This window comes from Salmo salar, chromosome ssa16 (assembly GCF_905237065.1).
Source record: "Salmo salar chromosome ssa16, Ssal_v3.1, whole genome shotgun sequence".
NCBI lineage: Eukaryota > Metazoa > Chordata > Actinopteri > Salmoniformes > Salmonidae > Salmo > Salmo salar.
Window position 1 is genome coordinate 3,024,723 of NC_059457.1, and position 25,840 is coordinate 3,050,562.

Sequence of the window (25,840 nt, forward strand, 5' to 3'; positions counted from 1 at the left end):
AAGACAAAGGAGCTGATTGTGGTCTACAGGAAAAGGTGGGCCGAACAGGCCCCATTCTCATCGACGGGTTTGTAGTGGAGCGGTTGAAGAGTTTCAAGTTCCTTGGTGTCCACATCACCAACGAACTATCATGGTCCAAACGCCCCAAGACAGTCGTGAAGAGAGCACGACAACACCTTTTCCCCCCCAGGAGACTGAAAAGATTTGCATGGGTCCCCAGATCCTCAAAAAGTTCTGCAGCTGCACCATCGAGCATCCTGACCGGTTGCATCACCGCCTGGTATGGCAACTGCTCGGCATCTGACCGTAAGGCGCTAATGAGGGTAGTGTGTACAGCCCAGTATATCGTTGGGGCCAAGCTTCCTGCCATTCAGGACCTACATACTAGGCGGTGTCGGAGGAAAGCCCATAAAATTGTCAACGACTCCAGTCACCCAAGTCATAGACTGTTCTCTCTGCTACCGCATGGCAAGCGGTACTGGGGCGCCAATTCTAGGACCAAAAGGCTCCTTAACAGCTGTAATATTTGTGTTGTGGAGAAATGACCAGGCAGTAGACGGGAGTACAGTTACTTTCTTTTAGTCAAAAAACTTGTGCTCTACAGCCCCCGGCCCAATAGTGCACATGTGCATTTCCTATTAGGTGTAGTAACATAACACTGCCGTAATACATTACTGCTTAGTAACAGCATAGTAATTAATATAAACAGCTGTAGATCACAAATACTACACTCCTCCCCATAGTGTTTAACTCCCAGAGAACAAGGTAAATATGTTAGGGAACTACTAATGCAATATGTGAACAATGCATTCTTAAACATTTTTCAGCTACTGGTTTGAAGCAGACTTTTCAGAGCTCAGCACAAATCCAGGGGATTATTCTGCCCTGAAGATGGAATTTATGTCCTAGTAACTAACCCAGGTGATGTCCTTTTTCTTTCCTTTTATCTAGGACATATTAAATTGTTTGTTTGTTTTACTATCTGTTACCTTCTGAAACAGCTCAACTCACAGGTCAAGCTTTTGAGGTGCCCTTCACTGTCGAATAGGATTTCTCTGCTCCTCCTGGGCTTCCGGTGGGGGGCCAGGTTTGGGTGGAAGGTCAGGCTCTGTCTCTCCCGTACGTCCACAGTCAGGAGAATAGTCCTGGGGGTGGATATTGTTTTTTTTCTCTCGGCATGTCTCTGCTGGGGCATTGGACCGTAGCAGATGATCCACATGAACGTTGACATGGCAATGACCAAATTGGACTTGGTAAGTCAAAGGTCCTCTGCTTTGCAAGATCACACCTGAGTTCCACAGGCGCTTGGGGTGTCTGAAATCACATACCATCACCCTCTCTCCCTCTTTAAATTCTCTGTCAGTCTTTGAGTATCTGTCATGAGCTTTCTTCTGCTGTAGCTGGTGCTTTGCCACAGTGCTTGACAAGTCTGGTTTCAACAATGTCAGGCGGGTACTTGGTTGGTGTTTCAGGAACAGTTCAGCTGGTGTACGTTCCGTTACTGTGTGTGGTGTGTTACGGTAAGTAAACAGGAACCGGGGAAGCCTTTGGTGGGTGGACACAGACTGAACCTCGAGTCTAGTCCAGTCCTTCTTAAAGGTTTGCAAGGCTCTCTCCGCTGCTCCGTTTGATGCCGGATGGTAAGGTGGTGACAGGATGTGCCTTACTCCATTGTTCTTGAGAAACATTTCAAAATCGTTTGACATGAAAGGAGGGCCATTGTCCGATACGAGCTCCTTGACTAGTCCAAAGGATGCAAACAGGTGTCTGAGAAGATTTGATGGTCTTCTCAGCTGTGGTCAGTTGAGTAGGAAACACTTCCATCCACTTGGAATGAACATCGACGACAACAAGGAAATGTTGCTTGTCAGTCTCGGCGTAATCCACATGGATGCGTTCCCATGATGTAGCAGGGCAGGACCATGGGTGAAGAGGTGCAGCAGTAGGCTTGTTGCGAAGAGCTTCACAAGGTGAGCAGTGGCATACATTCTGTTGAATGTCCTGATCCAGTCCAGGCCACCACAGGTAACTGTGGGCGTGTGCTCTCATTCGAGTGATCCCTGGATGTCCCTCATGCAGGTCAGTCTTCCAGATCTCTCTCATATTCACTGTTGGAGTCACTATTGCATGGTAGTCTTGATAGTGCATCTGCATTTGCTTGATCACTGGATCGTCTGTACTCGATCTCGTAGTCATAGGCTAGCAATATCAGAGGCCAATGTTGCATTCGAAGTGCAGCAAGGGTTGGTATGGCTGATTTTGGTCCAAGGATGGCCAACAGAGGCTTGTGATCTGTCAGCAGTTGGAACTTCCTTCCGTAGAGGTATTTGTGAAACTTCTTCACTCCGAATATTATGCTCAGGGCTTCCTTCTCAATTTGAGCATAATTGTTCTCACTTGATGACAGAGTCTGTGATGCAAATGCAATAGGGTGTTCTCCACCTGACGGTAGAACATTTGAGATGACTGCTCCTACTCCATATGGAGATGCATCACCCACGAGTCTCAGCTTCATCTCTGTGTAGTAGTGGGCAAGCCACTTGCTCTTTAGCTGACGCTGTTTGCAAGTCTTGAATATTTCTTCGCATTTTGGGGACCAATTCCACTTTGTATCGGCCTGCAGCAGTTGGTAAAGCGGATGCAACAATGTGGACAAGTTTGACACAAACGTTCAGGAGCCCCAAAGATGACCTCCGCTCTGGGTGCAGGCCTTGTGCATCAGTCTTGTATCCAAGATACTCCACTGAGTCCTGGAGGAACTCACACTTGCTGCGTTTCATTCTCACTCCATATTTCTCCAGTTTTGACATCACTTTGTCCAGCACTACTAGGTGCTCTCCAATGGTTGGTGCTGACACGAGGATGTCGTCCATGAAGCACACAACATTGTCTATACCGTCCAAGATCTGATCTATTGTGTGTTGGAATATCGCTGGAGCTGTCGAGATTCCATAGACCAAGCGATTCAATCTGAATAGCCCCTTGTGTGTATTGATGATCAGATACTGTTCTTACTCCGGTTCCAGCTTCAGTTGCTGATAAGCGAATGCCAGGTCCAGTTTACTGAAAACCTTCCAACCAGCTAGAGTGGCAAACAGATCTTCAGCGTTTGGTAGTGGATATTCCTCTGGTAGTATGCAGCGATTTACTGTGACCTTGTAATCTCCGCACATTCTTACAGTCTTGTCTTTTTTGGGACTACAACGATCGCGCCTCGCTACTTTCGTGATGATGTTATTCTTCTGTAGGCGGTCCAGTTCCTTCTCTACTGCTTCCTTAAGAGCATAGGGAACTGGACGTGGTTTGTGAAAGATAGGCTTGGTTCCTTCTTGTACTCTGACTTTTGCTGTGAAGTCTTGTATTTCGCCATAGCCATCTTTGAAAAGTTATTTGTGCTTCTCCAGCATGCTAGTGAGTGTAGCCTGACTCAGTGGTTTGTCATTTCTCACTAAAGATTTTTCCCCAGTTCAACTTGACCTTTTGTAGCCAGTTTCTGCCTAGCAAGGCTGATTTTTTTCTCCTTTAACAATGACAAGCGATAGCGTCCACTCCTTCCCCTCATACCGGACTGGTACCTGGATCTGACCTAACACAGGAATAGTGTCACCAGTGTATGAAGAAAGACGGATGGGCGCTGGCTGAAGAGGGAACTCTTTCAGTTTTTCTTTGTTGTGTCTTTCTGGAACCAGAGATACAGACGCTCTGGTGTCCAGCTGCATTTTTACTGGTTGTACCGCTAACTCCATGCTGAGATAGATTCCATCTTCTTGTTGTTGAGCTGTGAACACTGTGAACAGTTCCAATACTGTTTGTTGTACCTTCCTCTTCTTGTGCTGCGTCTGACACCTTGTGCGCTCTTGGTGTGCATTTTGGAGCTTTACACACACTCTGTAAATGTCCAACCTTTCCACAATTGTGGCACTTTTCATTTTGGAATCGACATTCACTGTGCTGATGATTATCTCTCCCACATCTGTAGCAACTTGGCTTAGACCTTTGTGATGTGGGCTGCTTTGTTCTTATGTAACCTTGAGGACAGGACTGAGAAAAGTGTGACGTTTGTGAGCCTTTTCCTCCACATGTGTCACTGACCTTGTGAACACCTTTCTGACGTTCTGCATGTCCCGATAGCTCAATAGTATCCCTGTGGGCAAGCTCGAGTCCAAGTGCAATATCACCGGCTTTCTTAAAGGTCAGGTCCTTCTCTGACGGAAGCCTTCTGTGATATGCTTCACCTGTGAGACCACATACAAACTTGTCTCGGAGAGCATCATCAAGAAATCGTGCAAACTCACATGTACTTGCCAGCCTTTTCAAAGCAAGGATGTAGTCAGCCATGGTTTCCCCTTGCCTCTGGTGACGTTGGTAAAATCTGAAATGTTCTGCAATGAGAATTGGCTTAGGCTTGAAATGCCTTGAAAGAGTTTCAGTCACTTCTGCATAGGTCAACTCCACTGCTTTTATTGGTTACATGAGACCTTTCAGCAATCCATACTCAGTTGAACCCAAAACACTGAGAAATACGTCTGCTTTCTTTTCATCTTTGATTTCAATTGCAGCCAGCCAACGCTCAAAACGCTCTACATAGGAATCAAAATCCTCTTTTGTAGCCTCAAACTCTGGTACTCGACCAATGGTTGCCATTTTCACAGTTAATTGTTCAGTTTCCTTATTCCTTGTATTCCTTAATTTTCTGAATTTTCATCTAATTCTTCACTTAATTTCAGAAGTTGCTGAAATGACTTCATTCACTGCACTCATTTGTAATCATGTACCCACTGTGTTACATTTTCTTCTTTTTTTAATATATATTTTTTTTAAACAATATTCTCCACTGAGATCGCCTAATTTCAATGGGTTCAATGACACCACCAGAGGGCAGTGTCTCTATTCTGGACTCCAATAGGCTTGCTACTTGGCAGCTCCTGAACACTGTACCTACTAGCAGCCTTTTCTACTGGCGAAAAAAATAAAAAAATAACTGACGATTTACATAATTATTTTGAATTTCATTACTCACGCAACATTCTTCCCTTCAAGCAATGTCCATTTAAGAAGTTTAGTCACATCGTCGCCACTGTAATATTTGTGTTGTGGAGAAATGACCAGGCAGTAGACGGGAGTACAGTTAGTTTCCTTTAGTCAAAAAACTCATGCTCTACAGCCCCCGGCCCAATAGTGTGCATGTGCATTTCCTATTAGGTGTAGTAACATAACACTGCCGTAATACATTACTGTTTAGTAACAGCATAATAACTAATATAAACAGCTGTAGATCACAAATACTAAAACAGCTTCTACCCCCAAGCCATAAGACTGCTGAACAATTTATCAAATGACCACCCAGACTATTTACATATGAGTTTTTTCACTGCTGCTACGCGCTGTCTATTATCGATGCAATGTCACTTTACCCATACCTACATTTAAAAATGACCTCGACTAACCTGTATCCCGCACAAATTGTTAACAGAATTACCCCAAAATCTGTAACAGAAAGACTGCAACTGAATTACTAGACACAAACCACAATTTGGTCACCTGTTACTAGCCTCCCTTTCACTGGCATACTGTTATGTTCAGCTCAATGTTTTCTTTCGCTTTCTGTCACATGGTGGTCAAAGCAAGAGTGTGAAAACAGTCTGGACAACCCCTCCCTCTCTCTCTCTTCTCCCTCTCCAGTTAATGTCACCTTTCCTGGCTCTTACTGACACCAACCCATAAGCCCCTTTTTAAATTCCATTTACTCTAACCAGCCCTCTCACCCACTGAGCATTGACTGACACTGGACATCTGTTGAAAAGTAGTTGAAATTTAGTCCAAATCTGAACCAGTCAATGTCTGTTTCACATGTTTATACACCACAGTAAAGAAAAGTAAAGTAGTTTAGTACGCTATAATTTACTGTGCTGAACTATACTCTACTGTGCTATACTGTACTGAACTCTACTTTACTGTGCTGTACTGTACTCTGCTCTACTGTGCAGTACTGTGATGTCCAAACTTGTGAAACATAGATGTCTATGATTAGTACAGGTATGGTCCAGTTCGGACCAACCAAATTTGGTCTTGTTTGGGTGCGGAGCTCATTAGAATAATACCCAAACATGCAAAAGAGGATATTACATTTTTCTACCTTTTGTGTACCTATTCAGGATACATCATGAGGAGAATGATATTCAGAATTATGCATTTCTCTATTGTACAGATCAGGGACCCACGATGTCATTCTGTTACCGGGTGTTAATCCACTTCTCTTACTGTAGCTCAATAATCAAAATAGATTTTTTCAAACTCAATGTGTCATATCATAGATGACCCCCTATTCTTTCTGCAGATATTTTAATCTTAATACGGAGTAGATATTTAACGCTTTTTGGAAAACGTAGTCACATAAAAACTGCAGGAGATTTTACCATCATTCTGTTACCAAACTTTACGTCTGCACTGTTCTTCGAGTAAATGTGTTTTTGTAAAATGTATGATTTGTTTAACTTTCTTGCCGTCCCTCTCACTGTTTGTAAAGTGCTGTATTTTGTGAAAAATATTCCTCCTGCCACAAAATACAACCTTTGTAACATCTCATCCTCTCTCTGTGTTGACAGGCAGCGATAGGAGATGTCCATGTGAAGGGTATTATGTATCGAGCTGTGGAGGCAGATATGGGTAAGGATAACAAGGATCTCTGTGTTGTTCTCTAAAATAGTTACTTTATGATCATTGGAGTGAGGGGAGTGTATGCTCTGATTTGGGCAACCCAGTCGGTTATGTTATACGTGGTCTCTTTACAAATGATCTCAGGTGTTTGTGCTACTCTGTATGAATGTCTGTGAGAATGTGAGGAGAGTTCTACATCAAGGTCATTGCCATTGCTCGTATTTTGAAAGAGATTACTATGAAATGTTGTTATTATTGTAGTTCCTATAGAAAGAATGTATTTTCTGTAGACAATAGTAATTGTCTGACAGTGTAGCTCAGTTTGTACTGTATTTTCACTACCCCCCCAATATCTTTCTCTCCCTTTCTTTTCTCTCTGTCTCTCTCTCTCTCTCTGTCTCTCTCTCTCTGTCTCTCTCTCTCTGTCTCTGTCTCTCTCTCTCTGTCTCTGTGTGTAGAGAACTATATTTCCTATGGGGAACAGACTCACGCTGTGTTGAAGAAGCTCTATGAGGATGGCAAGAAGATGTTCCTCATCACCAACAGCCCCTTTGACTTTGTGTGAGTGTCAACTGTCAACCTGTGTTCAGGCAGCTTGTGGTCCTGTGTGGCTCAGTTGGTAAGACCTTGGCACTAGAAAACAGCAGTGTTGTGGGTTCAAGTTCTGAAGATATCACATACAATATATTTTATCACTGTACTGTAAGTTACTCTGAGATTTCCGTCAGTACTAAGCTAGGCTTTACAACCACAACATTTGTTAGATTCACATGGAGGCTTGACCCAAATCCACTGGTCTAAATCAAAGAGCTTCCATCACCTACTCATGTCATGGTTACAGGAATGTTATCTACATTCAGTCCTCACTGTGATGAAATGGTAACGGCTTGAAACAAGACTGATTTAAAAATAGAACAAACGGTTGATGAACTACCCTCATGAGTGTGCAGATATGTTTGATACTGGCAGAGTGTGCTGTGTGTTCTATATTCTGTTGTCTACTGTGTGAATTCTAATATAAAATCTAATCTCTGAATTCCCAGGGACCGGGGAATGATCTACATCGTGGGGAAGGACTGGAGAGATTTGTTTGATATTGTCATTGTGCAGGCCGACAAACCAGGCTTCTTCAACGACAGGAGGAAGTAAGTGTTGGAACTACATAAAGACCTTGAAACTTGTGTTATGTCCCTTTTGGTCTCCACAGGGTACCTACATAAAGACTTCATAACACGTTAATAAACCATACATGACACATTCATAAGCAGTACATAAGCACTCCATAAATGCTTATGTCAACAACCGCAAGTTGAAGTCCTCATGAAAGTAAGTACTCTTCAAATAAAGTGTTAGTGTTTTTCTTCCTCTGTCCATCCTAGGCCCTTCAGACGAGTAACAGATAAAGGGGTGCTGCATTGGGACAGGATTCACAAGCTGGAGAAGGGGAAGATCTACAAACAGGTACAGGACAATTCAATTGAGCTATTGAATATGAGTTAAAACTCCTTTGTGGGGTCTATGGAATTATTGCATTTTTCTTTGATACAGGTATGTGTTTGTTTCAGGGAAACCTATATGAGTTCCTGAGACTCACTGGTTGGAGGGGGTCCAAGGTGCTGTACTTTGGGGATCACATTTACAGTGACCTGGCTGTAAGTGCAACAACTATTTGCAAATGCTTTAGCTACAACAAGCAGTCATTCAAAGTGACAACATTTCGACATACTTTTATGACGTACATTGTATTTGTACTGTAATTGGTTATTTGAGGTGTTATGCGTCTCCCTGTAGGACCTGACTCTGAAGCACGGCTGGAGGACAGGAGCCATCATCCCAGAGCTGAGGAAGGAGATCAAGATCATGAACACTGAGCAATATGTCCACCTGATGACCTGGCTACAGGGCCTGACTGGACTCATAGAGCACATGCAGGTAGGTGGGGGCGGGGAGAGGTGTGTGTGTGTGTGTGTGTGTGTGTGTGTGTGTGTGTGTGTGTGTGTGTGTGTGTGTGTGGGGGTGTGTGTGGGGGTGTGTGTGGGGGTGTGTTGAATACTGAGAAGTACGTCCACCTAATGACCTGGCTACAGGGCCTGACGGGGCTCATAGAACACATGTATGTTGGTGTGGGTGGTAGCTCTATGCCTACAGCTATGCTCCCTCCTCAGTGTTGGGTAGGTTACTTTCTAAATGTAATCCTAGTTTACAGTTATTGGTTACCCGTCCCAAATTGTAATCAGTAACTTAACTTTTGGATTATTCAAACTCAGTAAAGTAATCTGATTGCTTTCAGTTACTTTTGGATTACTTTTGCCTTAAAAGATCCCCCCCCAGAAGAAGTCGGGGCCACTATTTCAACATAGTTTTCTGTCCAATAGATGAAATGCACATTTAGGTTCCACCTGCGAAGAATGACGAGGGCTGCTTATACATATTCACAAATGTATGTGAGAATTTCCACGTGGAGTTGATAAACATCAACAAATAAGGCACTGACAGCTGTCAGTGTAGCTAGCTAACATGCTAACCTTATCTAGCTAGCTAGCTATCTTGCTAACCTTATCTCCCTAGCTAATATTATGTTTTTTTTTTCCATATTCAAAAGATTAGCCAGCTGGCCCTATGGCTGGTCCTGGAGCTGAATTTGTCATAAGCATTGATTTAGGCCATCCCTAGTGAAGTTCACCCTATCTTTTTCCAAGATGGCGTAGCAGTGCAGACGTGGTTTGTCGTCCTCTCGTGTACTTTTGGTATTTTTCGTCTTTTTTGTTGTTGTATATATTTAAATTTATTTTCAATCTCTTTTCCATTTTTAAATTAAATATACCTTCCAGTAACTCGCCTCATCCAATGTCCACCTCCCAACCTACTCAGTGATCACTCAGCTACACAGCTGAATGCCTCCCGGACTCTACCCCAACACGGCTAGAATCCACTACTCCACCGGATCCTTGCCGTAAGCTCTGGACCTTTGCATCGGATCATCGCTGCTAGCTAGCTACTACCGAGTGGCTATAGTGGCTAATGCCCCTGCCCTGAAGCTAGCACCAGTTAGCCGTGAGCCAGGCGCATCTCCCGGCTAGCAAACAAAATTACTACAACTACAATACCTCTCTCGCCATCTGGCCTGGACCCTTTGTCGACACGGCGCCCCGCCGTACCACCACGACTGGTCTGCCGATGCAACTCCATCCGCTGTGCCCTCAACCGGCCTTTGCCGGACATCGGAGTAGACGCTTCTACTTACCACAGCCTGCTAACTTTAAACGGCGTGTCTCTCGCGTGCTAGCGTAGTAACGACTAACCCGCGGCTTCCCTGTTCCATCTATTGCTGTTCACTGGACCCTATGATCACCTGGCTACATAGCTGATGCCTGCTGGACTGTTCATTAATCACGGTACTCCATGTTGTTTTATTTTTTTGTTTATCTGTCGGCCCCAGCCTCGAACTCAGGCCCTGAGTGTAGTTAACCGAATTTCTCTGCCCATTCATTGCCATTTTACCTGTTGTTGTTGTCTTAGCTGATTAGCTGTTGTTGTCTTACCCATTGTCGTCTTAGCTAGCTCTCCCAATCAACACCTGTGATTGCTTTATGCCTCGCTTTATGTCTCTCTCAAATGTCAATATGCCTTGTATACTGTTGTTTAGGATAGTTACCATTGTTTTAGTTTACTGCGGAGCCCCTAGTCCAGATAACATGTCACAGATAACTCCTTTGTCCCACCTCCCACACATGCGGTGACCTCACCCAGCATAACTAGCGCGTCCAGAGATGCAACCTCTATTATCCTCACTCAGTGCCTGGGTTTACCTCCACTGTACCCACACCCCACCATAACCCTGTCTGTACATTATGCCCTGAATCTATTCTACCACGCCCAGAAATCTGCTCCTTTTATTCTCTGTCCCCAACGCACTAGACGACCAGTTTTGATGGCCTTTAGCCATACCCTTATCCTACTCCTCTGTTCCTCGGGTGATGTGGAGGTTAACCCAGTTCCTTCGTGTCCCCAGGCACTCTCATTTGTTGACTTCTGTACCGAAAAAGACTTGGTTTCATGCATGTTAACCTCTTACATCTAGACGTTGCGCTAGCGGAACACCTGCTCCAATATCCAATGATAGGCGTGGCGCGAATTACAAATTCCTCAAAAATCCCAAAACTTCAATTTTTTAAACATATGACAATTTTACACCATTTTAAAGACAAGACTCTCCTTTATCTAACCACACTGTCCGATTTCAAAAAGGCTTTACAGCGAAAACAAAACATTAGATTATGTCAGCAGAGTACCCAGCCAGAAATAATCAGACACCCATTTTTCAAGCTAGCATATAATGTTACAAAAAACAAAACCACAGCTAAATGCAGCACTAACCTTTGATGATCTTCATCAGATGACACGCCTAGGACATTATGTTATACAATACATGCATGTTTTGTTCAATCAAGTTCATATTTATATCAAAAACCAGCTTTTTACATTAGCATGTGACATTCAGAACTAGCATTCCCACTGAACACTTCCGGTGAATTTACTAAATTACTCACGATAAACATTCACAAAAAAACATAACAATTATTTAAAGAATTATAGATACAGAACTCCTTTATGCAATCGAGGTGTCCGATTTTAAAATAGCTTTTCGGTGAAAGCACATTTTGCAATATTCTGAGTAGATAGCTCGCCATCACAGGCTAGCTATTTTGACACCCACCAAGTTTGACCCTCACCAAACTCAGATTTACTATAAGAAAAACTGGATTACCTTTGTTGTTCTTTGTCAGAATGCACTCCCAGGACTTCTACTTCAATAACAAATGTTGGTTTGGTTCAAAATAATCCATAGTTATATCCAATTAGCGGCGTTTTGTTCGTGCGTTCAAGACACTATCCAAGGGTGACGAAGGGTTACTCGCCCGACGCGTTTCGTGACAAAAAAATTATAAATATTCCATTACCGTACTTCGAAGCATGTCAACCGCTGTTTAAAATAAATTTTTATGCGATTTTTCTCGTAAAAAAACGATAATATTCCGACCGGGAGTCGTTGTTTTCGTTCAAAGACAGAGAAAATAAAAACATGGGGTCGCCTCGTGCACGTGCCTCAGTCTCATTGTCCTCTGATCGACCACTATCAAAATGCGCTAGTGTTTTTCAGCCAGGGCCTGCAAAGACATCATTGAGCTTTTTCCTGCCTTCTGAGAGCCTATGGGAGCCGTAGGAAGTGTCACGTTACAGCAGAGATCGTCAGTTTTAAATAAAGAGAGTGTAGAAGGCGAAGAAATGGTCAGAGACGGCACTTCCTGTAAGGAATCTTCTCAGGTTTTGGCCTGCCAAATGAGTTCTGTTATACTCACAAACACCATTCAAACCGTTTTAGAAACTTTGGAGTGTTTTCTATCCAAAGCTAATAATTATATGCATATTCTAGTTTCTGGGCAGGAGTAATAATCAGATTAAATCGGGTACGTTTTTTTATCCGGCCGTGAAAATACTGCCCCCTATCCATAACAGGTTAACATCGAAAGCCTCCTAAGTTTGTTTTACTCACTGCCTTAGCACACTCCGCCAACCCTGATGTCCTTGCCGTGTCTGAATCCTGGATTAGGAAGGCCACCAACATTTTGGAGATTTCCATCCCCAACTACAACATTTTCCATCAAGATAGAACTGCCAAAGGGGGAGGAGTTGCAATCTACTCCAGAGATTGACAGAACTTTGCAGGCTTACTTTCCAGGTCTATGCTCAAACAGTTTGAGCTTCTAATTTTAAAAATGAATCTCTCCAGAAATAAGTCTCTCACTGTTGCCGCGTGTTATAGACCCCCCTCAGCTCCCAACTGTGCCCTGGACACCATATGTGAATAGATTGCCCCCCCTCTATCTTCAGAGTTCGTTCTGTTAGGTGACCTAAACTGGGATATGCTTAACACCCCGGCACTCCTACAATCTAAGCTAGATGCCCTCAATCTCACACAAATTATCAAGGAACCCACCAGGTACAACCCTAAATCCATAAACATGGGCACCCTCATAGATATTATCATGACCAACTTGCCCTCCAAATACAATCAGGTTCTCAGCGATCACTGCCTCATTGCCTGCATCCGCTATGGGTCCGCGGTCAAACGACCACCCCTCATCACTGTCAAACGCTCCCAAAAACACTTCTGCGAGCAGGCCTTTCTAATCGACCTGGTCCGGGTATCCTGGAAGGATATTGACCTTATCCTGTCAGTTGAGGATGCCTGGTCGTTCTTTAAAAGTAATTTCCTCACCATCTTAAATAAGCATGCCCCTTTCAAAAAATGTAGAACTAAGAACCTTGGTTCACTCCAGACCTGACTGCCCTCGACCAGCATAAAAACATCCTGTGGCGGACTGCACTAGCATCGAATAGTCCCCGCGATATGCAACTTTTTAGGGAAGTTAGGAACCAATGTACGCAGGCAGTTAGGAAAGGAAAAGCTAACTTTTTTCAAACAAACTTGCATCCTGTAGCTCTAACTCCAAAAAGTTTTGGGAGACTATAAAGTCCATGGAGAATAAGAGCACCTCCTCCCAGGTGTCCACTGCACTGAGGCTAGGTAACACTGTCACCACCGATAAATCCACGATAATAGAGAATTTCAATAAGCATTTCTCTACGGCCCACCATGCTTTCCTTCTGGCTACCCCAACCCCGGCCAACAGCTCCGCACCCTCCGCAGCTACTTTCCCAAGGCTCCCCAGCTTCTCCTTCACCCAAATCCAGATAGCAGATGTTCTGAAAGAGCTGCAAAACCTGGAACCGTACAAATCAGCTGGGCTAGACAATCTGGCCCCTTGCTCTTTCTAAAATTATCCGCCGCCATTTTTGCAACCCTATTACCAGTCTGTTCAACCTCTCTTTCGTATCATCAGAGATCCCTAAAGATTGGAAAGCTCCCGTGGTCATCGCCCTCTTCAAAGGGGGTGACACTCTAGACCCAAACTGTTATAGACCTATATCCATCCTGCCCTGCCTTTTCTAAAGTCTTCGAAAGCCAAGTTAATAAACATCACTGACCATTTCGAATCCCACCGTACCTTCTCCGCTGTGCAATCCGGTTTCCGAGCCGGTCACGGGTGCACCTCAGCCACGCTCAAGGTACTAAACGATATCATAACCGCCATCGATAAAAGACAGTACTGTGCAGCCTTCTTCATCGACCTGGCCAAGGCTTTCGACTCTGTCAATCACCATATTCTTATCACAGACTCAACAGCCTCGGTTTCTCAAATGACTGCCTAGCCTGGTTCACCAACTACTTCTCAGACAGAGCTCAGTGTGTCAAATCGGAGGGCCTGTTGTCCGGACCTCTGGCAGTCTTTATGGGGGTACCACAGGGTTCAATTCTCGGGCCGACTCTTTTCTCTGTATATATCAACGATGTCGCTCTTGCTGCGGGTGATTTCCTGATCCACCTCTACGCAGACGACACCATTCTGTATACATCTGGCCCTTCTTTGGACACTGTGTTAACTAACCTCCAAACGCGCTTCAATGCTATACAACACTCCTTCCGTGGCCTCCAACTGCTCTTAAACGCTAGTAAAACCAAATGCATGCTTTTCAACCGTTCGCTGCCTGCACCCGCCCTCCCGACTAGCATCACTACTCTGGACGGTTCTGACTTAGAATATGTGGACAACTACAAATACCTAGGTGTTTGGCTAGACTGTAAACTCTCCTTCCAGACTCATATTAAACATCTCCAATCCAAAATTAAATCTAGAATCGGCTTCCTTTTTCGCAACAAAGCCTCCTTCACTCACACCGCCAAACATGCCCTACTAAAACTGACTATCCTACCGATCCTCGACTTTGGTGATGCCATTTACAAAATAACTTCCAATACTCTACTCAGCAAACTAGATGCAGTCTATCACAGTGCCATCCGTTTTGTCACCAAAGCCCCTTATACCACCCACAACTGCGACCTGTATGCTCTAGTCGGCTGGCCCTTGCTACATATTCGTCGTCAGACCCACTGGCTCCTGGTCGTCTATGCTAGGTAAAGCTCCGCCTTATCTCAGCTCACTGGTCACCATAACAACACCCACATGTAGCAGGTATATCTCACTGGTCATCCCCAAAGCCAACACCTGCTTTGGCCTCCTTTCCTTCCAGTTCTCTGCTGCCATGAATTGCAAAAATCGCTGAGACTTATATTTCCCTCACTAACTTTAAACATCAGCTATGTGAGCAGCTAACCTATCGCTGAAGCTGTACATAGTCCATCTGTAAATAGCCCACCCAATCTACCTACCTCATCCCCATATTGTTTTTATTTACTTTTCTGCTCTTTTGCACACCAGTATTTCTACTTGCACATCATCATCTGCTCATCTATCACTCCAGTGTTAATTCCCTAAATTGTAATTACTTCGCTACTATGGCTTATTTATTGCCTTACCCCCTCACGCCATTTGCACACATTGTATATAGACTTTTTTCTTCTATTGTGTTATTGACTGTATGCTTGTTTATTCCATGTGTAGCTCTGTGTTGTTGTCTGTGTCGCACTGCTTTGCTTTATCTTGGCCAGGTCGTAGTTGTAAATGAGAACTTGTTCTCAACTAGCTTATTACCTGGTTAAATAAAGGTAAAATTACAAAAATTATATTAAAAAATCTTTGACTTTTTGTATTTTTTCACAAACATCCTTTCTGAATTCAAAAGTAATCCAATAATTAATAATCTAGTTTTTAAAAAGTATCTATAATCTGATTACAATATTTTTGCTGGTAATGTACTGATTATACTTAGTTTGTAATCAGATTACATGTAATCAGTTACTCCCCAACCCGGTCCCTACTTCCCAGCTCCACAGATATTTATTCTCAGTATGTATGTAAACAGTTACACAGTATGTCTCCTCTTCTCCCTCCGTTCCAGGTCCACAGAGACCCAGCGTCGCAAGCTGTTGTCCAGGAGTGGATCAAAGAGAGAGAAGCCATGAGGTACCATGGTGAATTACTTTTAATGTGCATAGATGGGACTGGGGAAGAGCCTTTCAAGAATCTCAAGAGAAGCATTATGTCATTTGTGATGAGTCCTCTTATTTGGTCAAAGTATAGAAGTTATGCTATAGATATTTTGATAATACTTTCTTTGAAAGGCACCTAGAGTACATAAGGACTTCATAACATATTTATAATCTACATAAGAATTCCATATGAATGTAGCTACTCTTCAAATGAAGTCTTACCGATATTTTCCTTGACATGCAATGCAAATGAGCACTGTCACTTGATAACAAATATCTTACATATTTTATCATACAACAGATCACAGACTAAGGACATCTTCAACAGCCAGTTTGGGAGTCTCTTTCGAACGTACCACAACCCCACCTACTTTTCCCGCCGCTTGTCTCGTTTCGCTGACATCTACATGGCCTCCCTCAGCTGTCTGCTGAACTATGACTTCCAGCACACCTTCTTCCCTCGCCGGACCCCCCTGCAGCACGAGTCACCCTTCTGGCCCGAACAGACCAGCGCCGGAGCCCTGAAGATGCCCTTCATACCCCACAGGACCACGACTGAAGAGTAGAGAGGAGTAGGGTTTCAGTGTAACACCCCATCCGGATCTGCTCAAAGTAGAGGGGGACGGGTTTCATTGCGACACACTCCGTCCGGACCTGGTCTGGACACAGAGCTTTCTGTGGGCCCTATTCAGAGTTGAGATTAGTGTGCGCAACTCAGTTTTGCGCCGATCATTCATTCATGTAAATTGGAGACTGGCACAAAATTGTAAGTTAAGTGCGTTGTCTTCAAGTCAGAATACTGTCCTGAGATGGGTTCTGGACATGGCTGACTTGGACTTCAACCATTCATTACATATTTAGGGCATGTGGACTGTAACCTAAAGGCCATTCACTAGATACTGTACATACTCCATCTCATATGCTGGCTTTTTCACAATAACTTGAATACTGCTGCTCCTCTTTAAAATCTTGTCATGACATCTCACTATTACAGGTGTAGGTTTCATCTATTTATAAAGATTTAGGACGTTAGATAATATGCAGTAAGTATATAGCCTCTTTAATAGTTCTGTAATGTTTCAATGCAATTCTATTGTCATTAAGAGAACCACTCACAGTAGAGTTGCTTAGTATACCAAACACAAAGTATTAAGTTTGGATGAATGTGCTTGACAGACATACAGTATGTAACCAAATGGAGATTTACTTAGATCAGCAAACTTTCACTTTCATCCAAACAAGGTCAAAATATGTCATTGTGATCTCTAATTTCTTAGTAAGTATGTGTGGGTGTGAGAGAGAGCAAGAGAGTATGGTTGTCCGTACAGAGTGAATAGAGTTTATTTTATAGCAGTCTTGAAAGACGTCGGGCCAAGACGTGATACGTGCGTTATCTGTAACATTCATGGTAATCATATATTTATGTAAATGTATGATATGCACTTGTATAGTTAGTTACCTGTGTATTAAGATGATCTTGGCCTTTTTAACTATATACTGTATCTGTAAATAAGGGGAAGTTGGTTATAAAGGGGTAATAAGGGATGACCACCTAAAGCAGGTGGTCTCTGAACCTGTAAGCACAGAGAAACACAGACTCCTGATATTATCAAGCACAGGAGTTTTTGTGTGGAGATTAATTGTTTGAAAATATGACTTGACATTTTCAAAGACATGCCTTACGCGTCTGTCACTAGAACTGGACTGTAGATTATATATTAGTGATGCTTTAGTTTAGAATATATTATTCCCTGGTAATAAGGGAGATAGGCCTACCCTAAAATCATATTTTTCACACAGGCTTTATTGTTATTAGTAGTCCTTACTAGTTCAGGTACTAACCACATTAATAGCACTCAGACACAACCAACAGTTTATTTTTCATAGAAAAGGGTAATCTGCTGTATTTCATTGACAAATGTATTTATCATCGTCCAGTGTTGCTTGGCTATCTTTTTTGTTTGTTTTCATAAACATTGTGCTTTATAAAATATAAAAGTGTATTCAAATAATTTACTTTGCATTGAAATGTTCAAAGATTTGATTTATTCGTTTTTTGGGGGAAACTAACAAGAAAATGACATTGTTTATGATCATCGATAAGGCTTAATGTTTTAGAAATCTATTGTTTGATATATACAGTGTGGTCTGAAATTATTGACATCCTTGATAAAGATGAGTAAAAATGACTTCATAAAATAAATGATTAAATTCAAATACTGAGCTATACTGAACAAAAATATACATGCAACAATTTCAAAGATTTTACTGAGTTACAGTACATATAAGGAAATCAGTCAATTGAAATAAATTCCTTAGGACCTAATCTATGGATTTCACATGACTGGGAATACAGATATGCATCTGATGGTCTCAGATAACTTTTTTTTAAATGTAGGGGCTTGGATCAGAAAACCAGTCAGTATCTGGAGTGACCACCATTTGCCTCATGCAGCGCGACACATTTCCTTCGCAATGAGTTGATCAGGCTGTTGATTGTGGCCTGTGGAATGTTGTCCCACTCCTCTTCAATGGCTGTGTGGAGTTTGTGGATACTGTCGGGAAATGAAACACGCTGTCATACGTCGATCCAGAGCATCCCAAACATGCTCAATGGGTGACATGTCTGAGTATGCAGGCCATGGAAGAACTGGGACATTTTCAGCTTCCAGGAATTGTGTACAGATCCTTGTGACATGGGGCCGTGAATTATCTTGCTGAAACATGTGGTGATGGTGGCAGATGAATGGCACAATGGGCCTCAGGATCTCATCACGGTATCTTTGAGCATTTGAATTGTGTTTGTTGTCTATAGCTTATGCCTGCTCATACCATAACCCCACCGCCACCATCGGGCACTCTATTCACAATGTTGACATCAACACACAGCTTGCCCACACGACGCCATACACATGGTCTGTGGTTGTGAGGCCGGTTGGACGTTCTGGCAAATTCTCTAAAATGACATTATGGTAGAGAAATGGTTTATGGTAGAGAAATTAAAATTCAATTCTCTGGCAACATCTCTGGTGGACATTCCTGCAGTCAGCATGCCAATTGCACCTGTGTAATGATCATGCTGTTTAATCCACTTCTTGATTTGCCACACCTGTCAGGTGGATGGATTATCTTGGCAAAGGAGAAACGCTCACTAACAGGGATGTAAACAAATTTGTGTACAAAATTTGAGAGAAATAAGCTTTTTGTGCTTATGGAACATTTCTGGGATCTTTTATTTAAGTTCATGAAACAAACACTTTACATGTTGCGTTTTTTTTGTGTATATTGTATGCTAAAAAAAAGGGAAATTATATTATACTAAAATAATTGCTGAGAGAAAGATATTGTTTATCGAGTAAAACATTCTCTCAAAGGTAGGGGTCAAAATTATTAAGACCCCTGTTTTCAATACCTTTTTAATACCTCACCTTGCGAGGATAACGACACTGAGCCGTTTTCTAAAATGTTTAATGAGTTGGAGAACACATTTGGACAGATCTTAGACCATTCCTCCATACAGACTCGTTCCAGATCATAGATATCAGCTGTCTGCGCTTATGGATTACCCTCTTCAGTTGAAACTAATTGAAAACCTGTGGTTTGAAGACTGGCGATTGCAGCCATAGCAAAATGTTGATTTTGTGACCAATTAACCATTTCTTTGTGGATTTTGAGGTGTGCTTAGTGTTATTGTTTTGGTGGAAGATCCACTTGTGGCTAAGTTTTAGCCTCCTTGTAGAGGCAACTTATAAGGACACAAGCCGAGACCCAGATGAAGACACGGGAGGCAGATGGTTTGCGTCTTTGATATTTATTATATCCGCAAGGGGTAGGCAAGAGTGGTCGTGGACAGGCAAAAAGTCAAAACCAGTTCAGAGTCCAGGAGGTACAGTGTGGCATGCAGGCTCGAGGTCAGGGCAGGCAGAATGGGCAGGCAGGCGGGTACAGAGTCCAGAAAACAGGCAAGGGTCAAAACCGGGAGGACTGGTAAAAAAGAATAGAAAAGGCAGGAGCACGGGAAAAACACGCTGGTTGACTTGGAACATACAAGACGAACTGGCACAGAGAGACAGGGATAACAAGCGACACCTGGAGGCGGTGGAGACAATAACAAGGATAGGTGAAACTGATCAGGGTGTGACACAACTGGGTTTTTGGCTAAATTATCCTGGTACTGGATAACGTTCATGATGCCTTTGACCTTAACTAGGGCCCAGGACAAGTGGCAGCAAACTAGCCCCATAAAATCAACCATAACATCATCCACCACCATATTTTACAGTAGGTATGGGGTTCTTTTCTGCTCATAAATTCTCATTTCGACACCAAACCCACCACTGGAGTGTGGCCCAAGAGCTCTATTTTCATGTCATGCCCCCTAGTTGATTCTCAATGTGAATTTACTGTGCCTTCAGAAAGTATTCACACCCCTTGACTTTTTCTACATTTTGTTGTGTTACAGCCTGAATTTAAAATTAATTACATTGAGATTTTTTTGTCACTGGCCTAGACACAATAACCCATAATGTCAAAGTGGAATTATTAAGTAAGCATTTTAAGATGAAATGTCTTGAGTCAAGTATTCAACCCCTTTGTTATGGCAATCCTAAATAAGTTAAAGAGTAAATCTTTGGTTAACAAGTCACATCTCATCTCTGTACCCAACACAAACAATTATCTGTATCTCATTCGAGCAGTGACTTTCAAACACAGATTCAACCACAAAGACCAGGGATGTTATCCAATGCCTCACAAAGAGGCGCACCTATTGGTAGATGGGTAAAAAATTTAAAAGCAGATATTGAATATCCCTTTGAGTATGGTGAAGTTATTTACACTTTGGATGGTTTATCAATACACCCAGTCACTACAAAGATACAGGGGTCCTTCCTAACTAAGTTCTCGGAGAGGAAGGAAACTGCTGAGTTGATTTCACTATGAGGCCAATGGTGACTTTAAAACAGTTAGAGTTTAATGGCTGTAATAGGTGAAAACAGAGGATGGATCAACAACATTGTAGTTACTCCACAATACTAATCTAAATGACGGAATGAAAATAAATATGCCTGTACAGAGTAATATGTTCCAAAACATGCGTCCTGTGTGCAACAAGGCACGAAAGTAATACTGCAAAAAATGTGTCAAAGCAATTCACTTTTTTGTCCTGAATACAAAGTGTTATATTTGGGGCAAATCCAATATAACACATTGCTGAGTATTACTCCATATTTTCAAGCAATAGTGGTGGCTGCATCATGTTATGGGTATGCTTGTAATCGTTAAGGACTGGGGAGTTTTTCAGGATAAAAAAATAAACTAAATGGAGCTCAGCACAGGCATAATCCTAGAGGAAAACCTGGTTCAGTCTGCTTTCCATCAGACACTGGGAGAGGTTTTCACCTTTCAGCAGGACAATAACCGATAAAACAAGTCCAAATCTACACTGGAGTTGCTTACCAAGAAGACAGTGAATGTTCCTGTGTCCGAGTTACAGTTTTGGCTTAAATCCGCTTGAAAATCTATAGACCTGAAAATGGTTGTCTAGCAATTATCAAGAACAACCAATTTGACAGAGCTTGAAGAATTTTGAAAAGAGTAGTTGGCAAATGTTGCACAATCCAGGTGTGGAACACTCTTAGAGACTTACCCAGAAAGACTCCGCTGTAATCTCTGCCAAAGGTGCTTCTACAAAATATTGATTCAATACTTATGTAAAATATATATTTATGTTTCATTTTCAATAAATGTGCAAACATGTTTTGTTATGGGGTATTGTGTGTAGATGGGTGATATAAATATTTTGTTCATTTTGAATTCAGGCTGTAACAAAAACATTTGGAATAAGTCAAGGGGTATGAATAATTGTTTTATTGACCCAGTTGCCTGAATATACACTACTGGTCAAAAGTTTTAGAACACCTACTCATTCAGGGGTTTTTCTTTATTTTTACTATTTTTTACATCATAGTGAAGACATCAACTATGAAATAACACATTGAATCATGTAGTAACCAAAAAAGTGTAAAATAAATCAAAATATATTTTATATTTGAGTTTCTTTAAATAGCCACCCTTTGCGTTGATGACAAATTTGAACACTCCTGGCGTTCTCTCAACCAGCTTCATGTGGTAGTCACCTGGAATGCATTTCAATTAACAAGTGTGCCTTGTTAAAAGTTAATTTGTGGAATTTCTTTCCTTCTTAAAATGGGTTTGAGCCGATCAGTTGTGTTGTGACAAGGTAGGGGTGGTATACAGAAGATAGCCCTATAGTCCATATTATGGCACGCCCATATACAGGTATTGAAAATGCAAGTTTAATTTGATCGAGTTAGCTCAATGTGTTGAATTAGGTTCATGGGGGTTTATTCAGATCTTTGTAGTTTTGTGGTTGTGAATCCAGGGCCCATATTCATAAAACATCTCAGAGTAGGAGTGCTGATCTAGAATCATTTTAGCCTTTTAGATCATATTGAATAAGATTAAATGAACAGGACCTGGACCTGATCCTAGATCAGCACTCCTACTCTGATATACTTTATGAACACACAGCCCCTGGGCTCCTCTCCCTCAGGTCTGGTGTCTATGTCCACGTTGACCCTGCTGGAATATGAGCGGTACAACGTGGTGTGTAAACCCATGGCAGGTTTCAAGATGAACATATGTCGGAGCTGCTAGGGGCTTCTGGGTGTCTGGCTGTTCTGGCTGTTCTGGGCCGTGGCCCCGCTGCTGGGCTGGAGCTCTTACGGCCACGAGGGGGTCCAGACATCCTGCTGTCTTGGCTGGGAGGAGAGGTCTCTATAATGTCGTATAACTTGTTATAAGCATGTATGAACCTTTATAATGCTGGAGCTCCCACCCCAAGGGCGTCCAGACATCCATCCTGGGCTGGGAGAGAAGAGGTCAGTAACACTTTATTAAAAGGCTTGGTAACTTGTTATAAGCATGAGCCTTTATAATGTCTTGTAACAACACATTTGTCCAGACATCCTGCTTCCTCGGCTGGCAGGACTGGTTGGTAACACTGAGTACTTTTCAGACCTTTTATTGAAAAGGTAGGGCAGTGTAGATTAGAATGAGGAAAGTGAGGAGAGTTTGCCACGAGCGCATGTAGGCCATGTGTTGAAGGTCATGGTTGGTAACACTTCTTAAAGCATCCAGGTATAATGTCTTATAACAGGGCTTATAATGTGTTATGTCTCTCTAGGTCCTGGAGCAACTACAGCTACCTCGTCCTCTACACACTGCTGTGCTTCCTCCTGCCTGTAGCCATCATCATCTACTGCTACACCAAGGTCCTCATATCCATGAGCAAGGTACACATAAATATTGTCCACCAGTCAGCTCTCTCTGTCAAACAAATCTCTCTGTCTATATGCTGTATCAATTGAGCCTGGGGATGAGGTCAAGTACGCAGACAAGGTTTAGCTCTGTAGTCTATATAGTTCAGGACCCCCGGAGGGAAAGCAACTGTGTTCTACTGTATGCTCACAAATATGTGAATGATGGTAGCCCTGTCCGGTTTCTCTTCCTCTAGCTGAATAGAAGCTCCACTGTGGAGCTCCAGGAGAACACGTTTTAAAAACTTTTTGTCATGGAAAATGAAACATTTGTGTTTCTTATTGGACAATTCCATGTAGTTACTCCCTTTTTCAGTCTGTTTTCTTCCGGTAGATACCTAATGAACACAACCCTGTTGTGGGGTGTTGTCTTCTTTTTTGTCTTTCTATTCCTCTCCTTCCTCTTCCCCCAGCTGAACCGTAGTGTGGAGTTGCAGGGAGGGCATCCCAGCCTGGAGGAGAATGAATGGCGGTGAGGATGGTGCTGGCCATGATCGGGGCCTTCTTTTTCTGCTAGCTGCCCTACACGGCCCTTTCCGTGGTGGTGGTGGACTCAGACCTCCACATCCCTCCACTGTTTGCTACCATGCCTATGTACTTCGCCAAGACCAGTCCTGTCAACAACCCTATCATCTATTTCCTAAGTAACGAGCAGGTATGTGTAGGAGTGGCAGAATAAAGTGAGGACACAACACATCAATTGAGTTTAGATTATTGAAGGAGACTGCTAAATATCAGGTCCCTGTGGTCTTAATTCAATTAGGATATTTACATAAAAATGTTGGTTATTAAGTAGATTACACTATTATCAACAGAAACTTAGAATGTCTTGTGTATTGAATAGTGTATGAATTGTCTTATAGTTCTTTACTACACATTATGTATGTAGCTTCTAACAGTTGGTGTCTGTCTGTACTCCCTGTAGTTCCGCAATGCCACTCTAGAGGTCCTCTCCTGTGGGCGCTACATAGCTCATGGCCTGTCAACCGACACCCTCACCATGCACTCAATGACCCTGATGAGCACCGTGGGAACAGGGAGCCGAGGGATCAGCGTCCACAGCAAGGTGCTGCCTCTGTGAATCCTCTCTCCTTTGTCTTCTCCATCACTCCACCGGAAACAGAAATAGGAACCCAGAAGTATCACAGTGGTCTGGGTACATCCCGTCCCGGCCCAATCAAGGGGGAGAGGAGAGAATAGCTTCCTCCTCATCCTCAGGCCACATAAAGTAGTCCCCATACAATTCCACATCAGTTATTCTCAGCAAGACCTCAAGCCACAAAGTATTCCCAACCCTGCAATTCCACATCAGTCACCAGCCAAGGCCGCCTCCTCAGTGCCACCAACATTGGAATGACTAAAGGACTCACAGTAAGTAAGTCTTACAGTAAGTGTCCAGTGAAAATCGAACTTTTAAAAGTTCAAATTCTGTTAACTCATACCCAAAGAATGTGGTTGACTCATCCCATACTCATATGTGGCCAAAGCAACAACAAAAAAACACCTCAATCTTGTATCTGAAATATTTCAAAAATCAGCATGAATATCTTTAGTGACCGATATATGCCCACACCATTCTGTTGTTGGGGTACGCCCACACCATTTCAACACAGAAAAAATGCTTTTTAACATAGTTAATTACCATTGTTTGGAAGGAAAACGATTTCACACATAGAAAATAGGATTGTGAATAATGTTTGGTGCAAATTACTCTTTGAAAATTATTTTTGTTCCTACAGTTAATTTGACCTACAATACCAGTCAAAAGTTTGGACACACCTACTCATTCAATGTTTTTTCTTTATTTTTAAATGTTTTACATTGTAGAATAACAGTGAAGACATCAAAACTCTGAAATAACACATATGAAATCATGTAGTAAAGTAGCTACCCTTTGCCTTCATGACATTTTTGCAAACTTGGCATTCTCAACCAGCTTCATGAGGTAGTCACATGGAATGCATTTCAATTAACAGGTGTGCCTTGTTAAAAGCTAATTTGTGGAATTTCTTTCCTTAATGCGTTTGAGCCAGTCAGTTGTGTTGTGACAAGTTAGGGGTGGTATACAGAAGATAGCCCTATTTGGTAAAAGACCAAGTCCGTATTATGGCAAGAACAGCTCAAATAAGCAAAGAGAAACATTTCAAGAAATTTGAAAGTTTCTTCAAGTCGAGTCGCAAAAACCATCAAGCGCTATGATGAAACTGGCTCTCATGAGGACCGCCACAGGAAAGGAAGACCCAGAGTTACCTCTGCTGCAGAGGATAATTTCATTAGAGTTACCAGCCTCAGAAATTGCAGCCCAAATAAATACTTCAGAGTTCATGTAACAGACACATCCCAACATCAACTGTTCAGAGGAGACTGTGTGAATCAGGCCTTCATGGTCGAATTGCTGCAAAGACACTGCAGAAATTTCCCTGTCCTCTGCCGTGCCTTGATTGTAATACTGCTGCTGATATGTGCAGGGTGCATTTTCACACTGGCCCATCTCCTGTTGCTAGCCTTAATTCTGACTTGTGCCCTGCTATTTTAGGCAGTCATTGAAAATACAAATTTGTTCTTAACTGACTTGCCTAGTTAAATAAAGGTAAAAAAATATATATATATACTTCACTGATTTCTGCTCTCGTAAAAGCCTGGGTTTTCTGCACATTAACTCTAGAAGTTTATTACCTGAAATGGATTAATTGAAAGTGTGGGTTTACAGCTCCAATCCAGATATGTTGGTCATTACTGAGATGTGGTTAATTAAGGAAGAGCGTTTTGAATACTGATCTTAACCTTTCCGGTTATAACCTTTTTCGGCAAGACAGGTCTTCCAATGGTG

General features: G+C 42.4%; 1 protein-coding gene and 1 pseudogene across 1 annotated transcript in view; both read left to right on the forward strand.

The window, feature by feature from the left end:
• The window catches only part of LOC106573039 (5'-nucleotidase domain-containing protein 3), a 43,334-nt gene extending 25,447 nt beyond the window's left edge, over positions 1–17,887 (forward strand). The window contains exons 7-14 of the mRNA XM_014147662.2: positions 6,606–6,666; positions 7,116–7,218; positions 7,701–7,802; positions 8,037–8,118; positions 8,223–8,309; positions 8,449–8,589; positions 15,580–15,644; positions 15,972–17,887. Coding sequence (XP_014003137.1) covers positions 6,606–6,666; positions 7,116–7,218; positions 7,701–7,802; positions 8,037–8,118; positions 8,223–8,309; positions 8,449–8,589; positions 15,580–15,644; positions 15,972–16,236 — 906 coding nt within the window. The 3' untranslated portion in view covers positions 16,237–17,887. The remainder of the gene's footprint in view (positions 1–6,605; positions 6,667–7,115; positions 7,219–7,700; positions 7,803–8,036; positions 8,119–8,222; positions 8,310–8,448; positions 8,590–15,579; positions 15,645–15,971) is intronic.
• Positions 17,888–22,210: 4,323 nt separating this feature from the next.
• Positions 22,211–24,091, forward strand: LOC106573133 (pinopsin-like; annotated as a pseudogene).
• Positions 24,092–25,840: the final 1,749 nt, after the last annotated feature.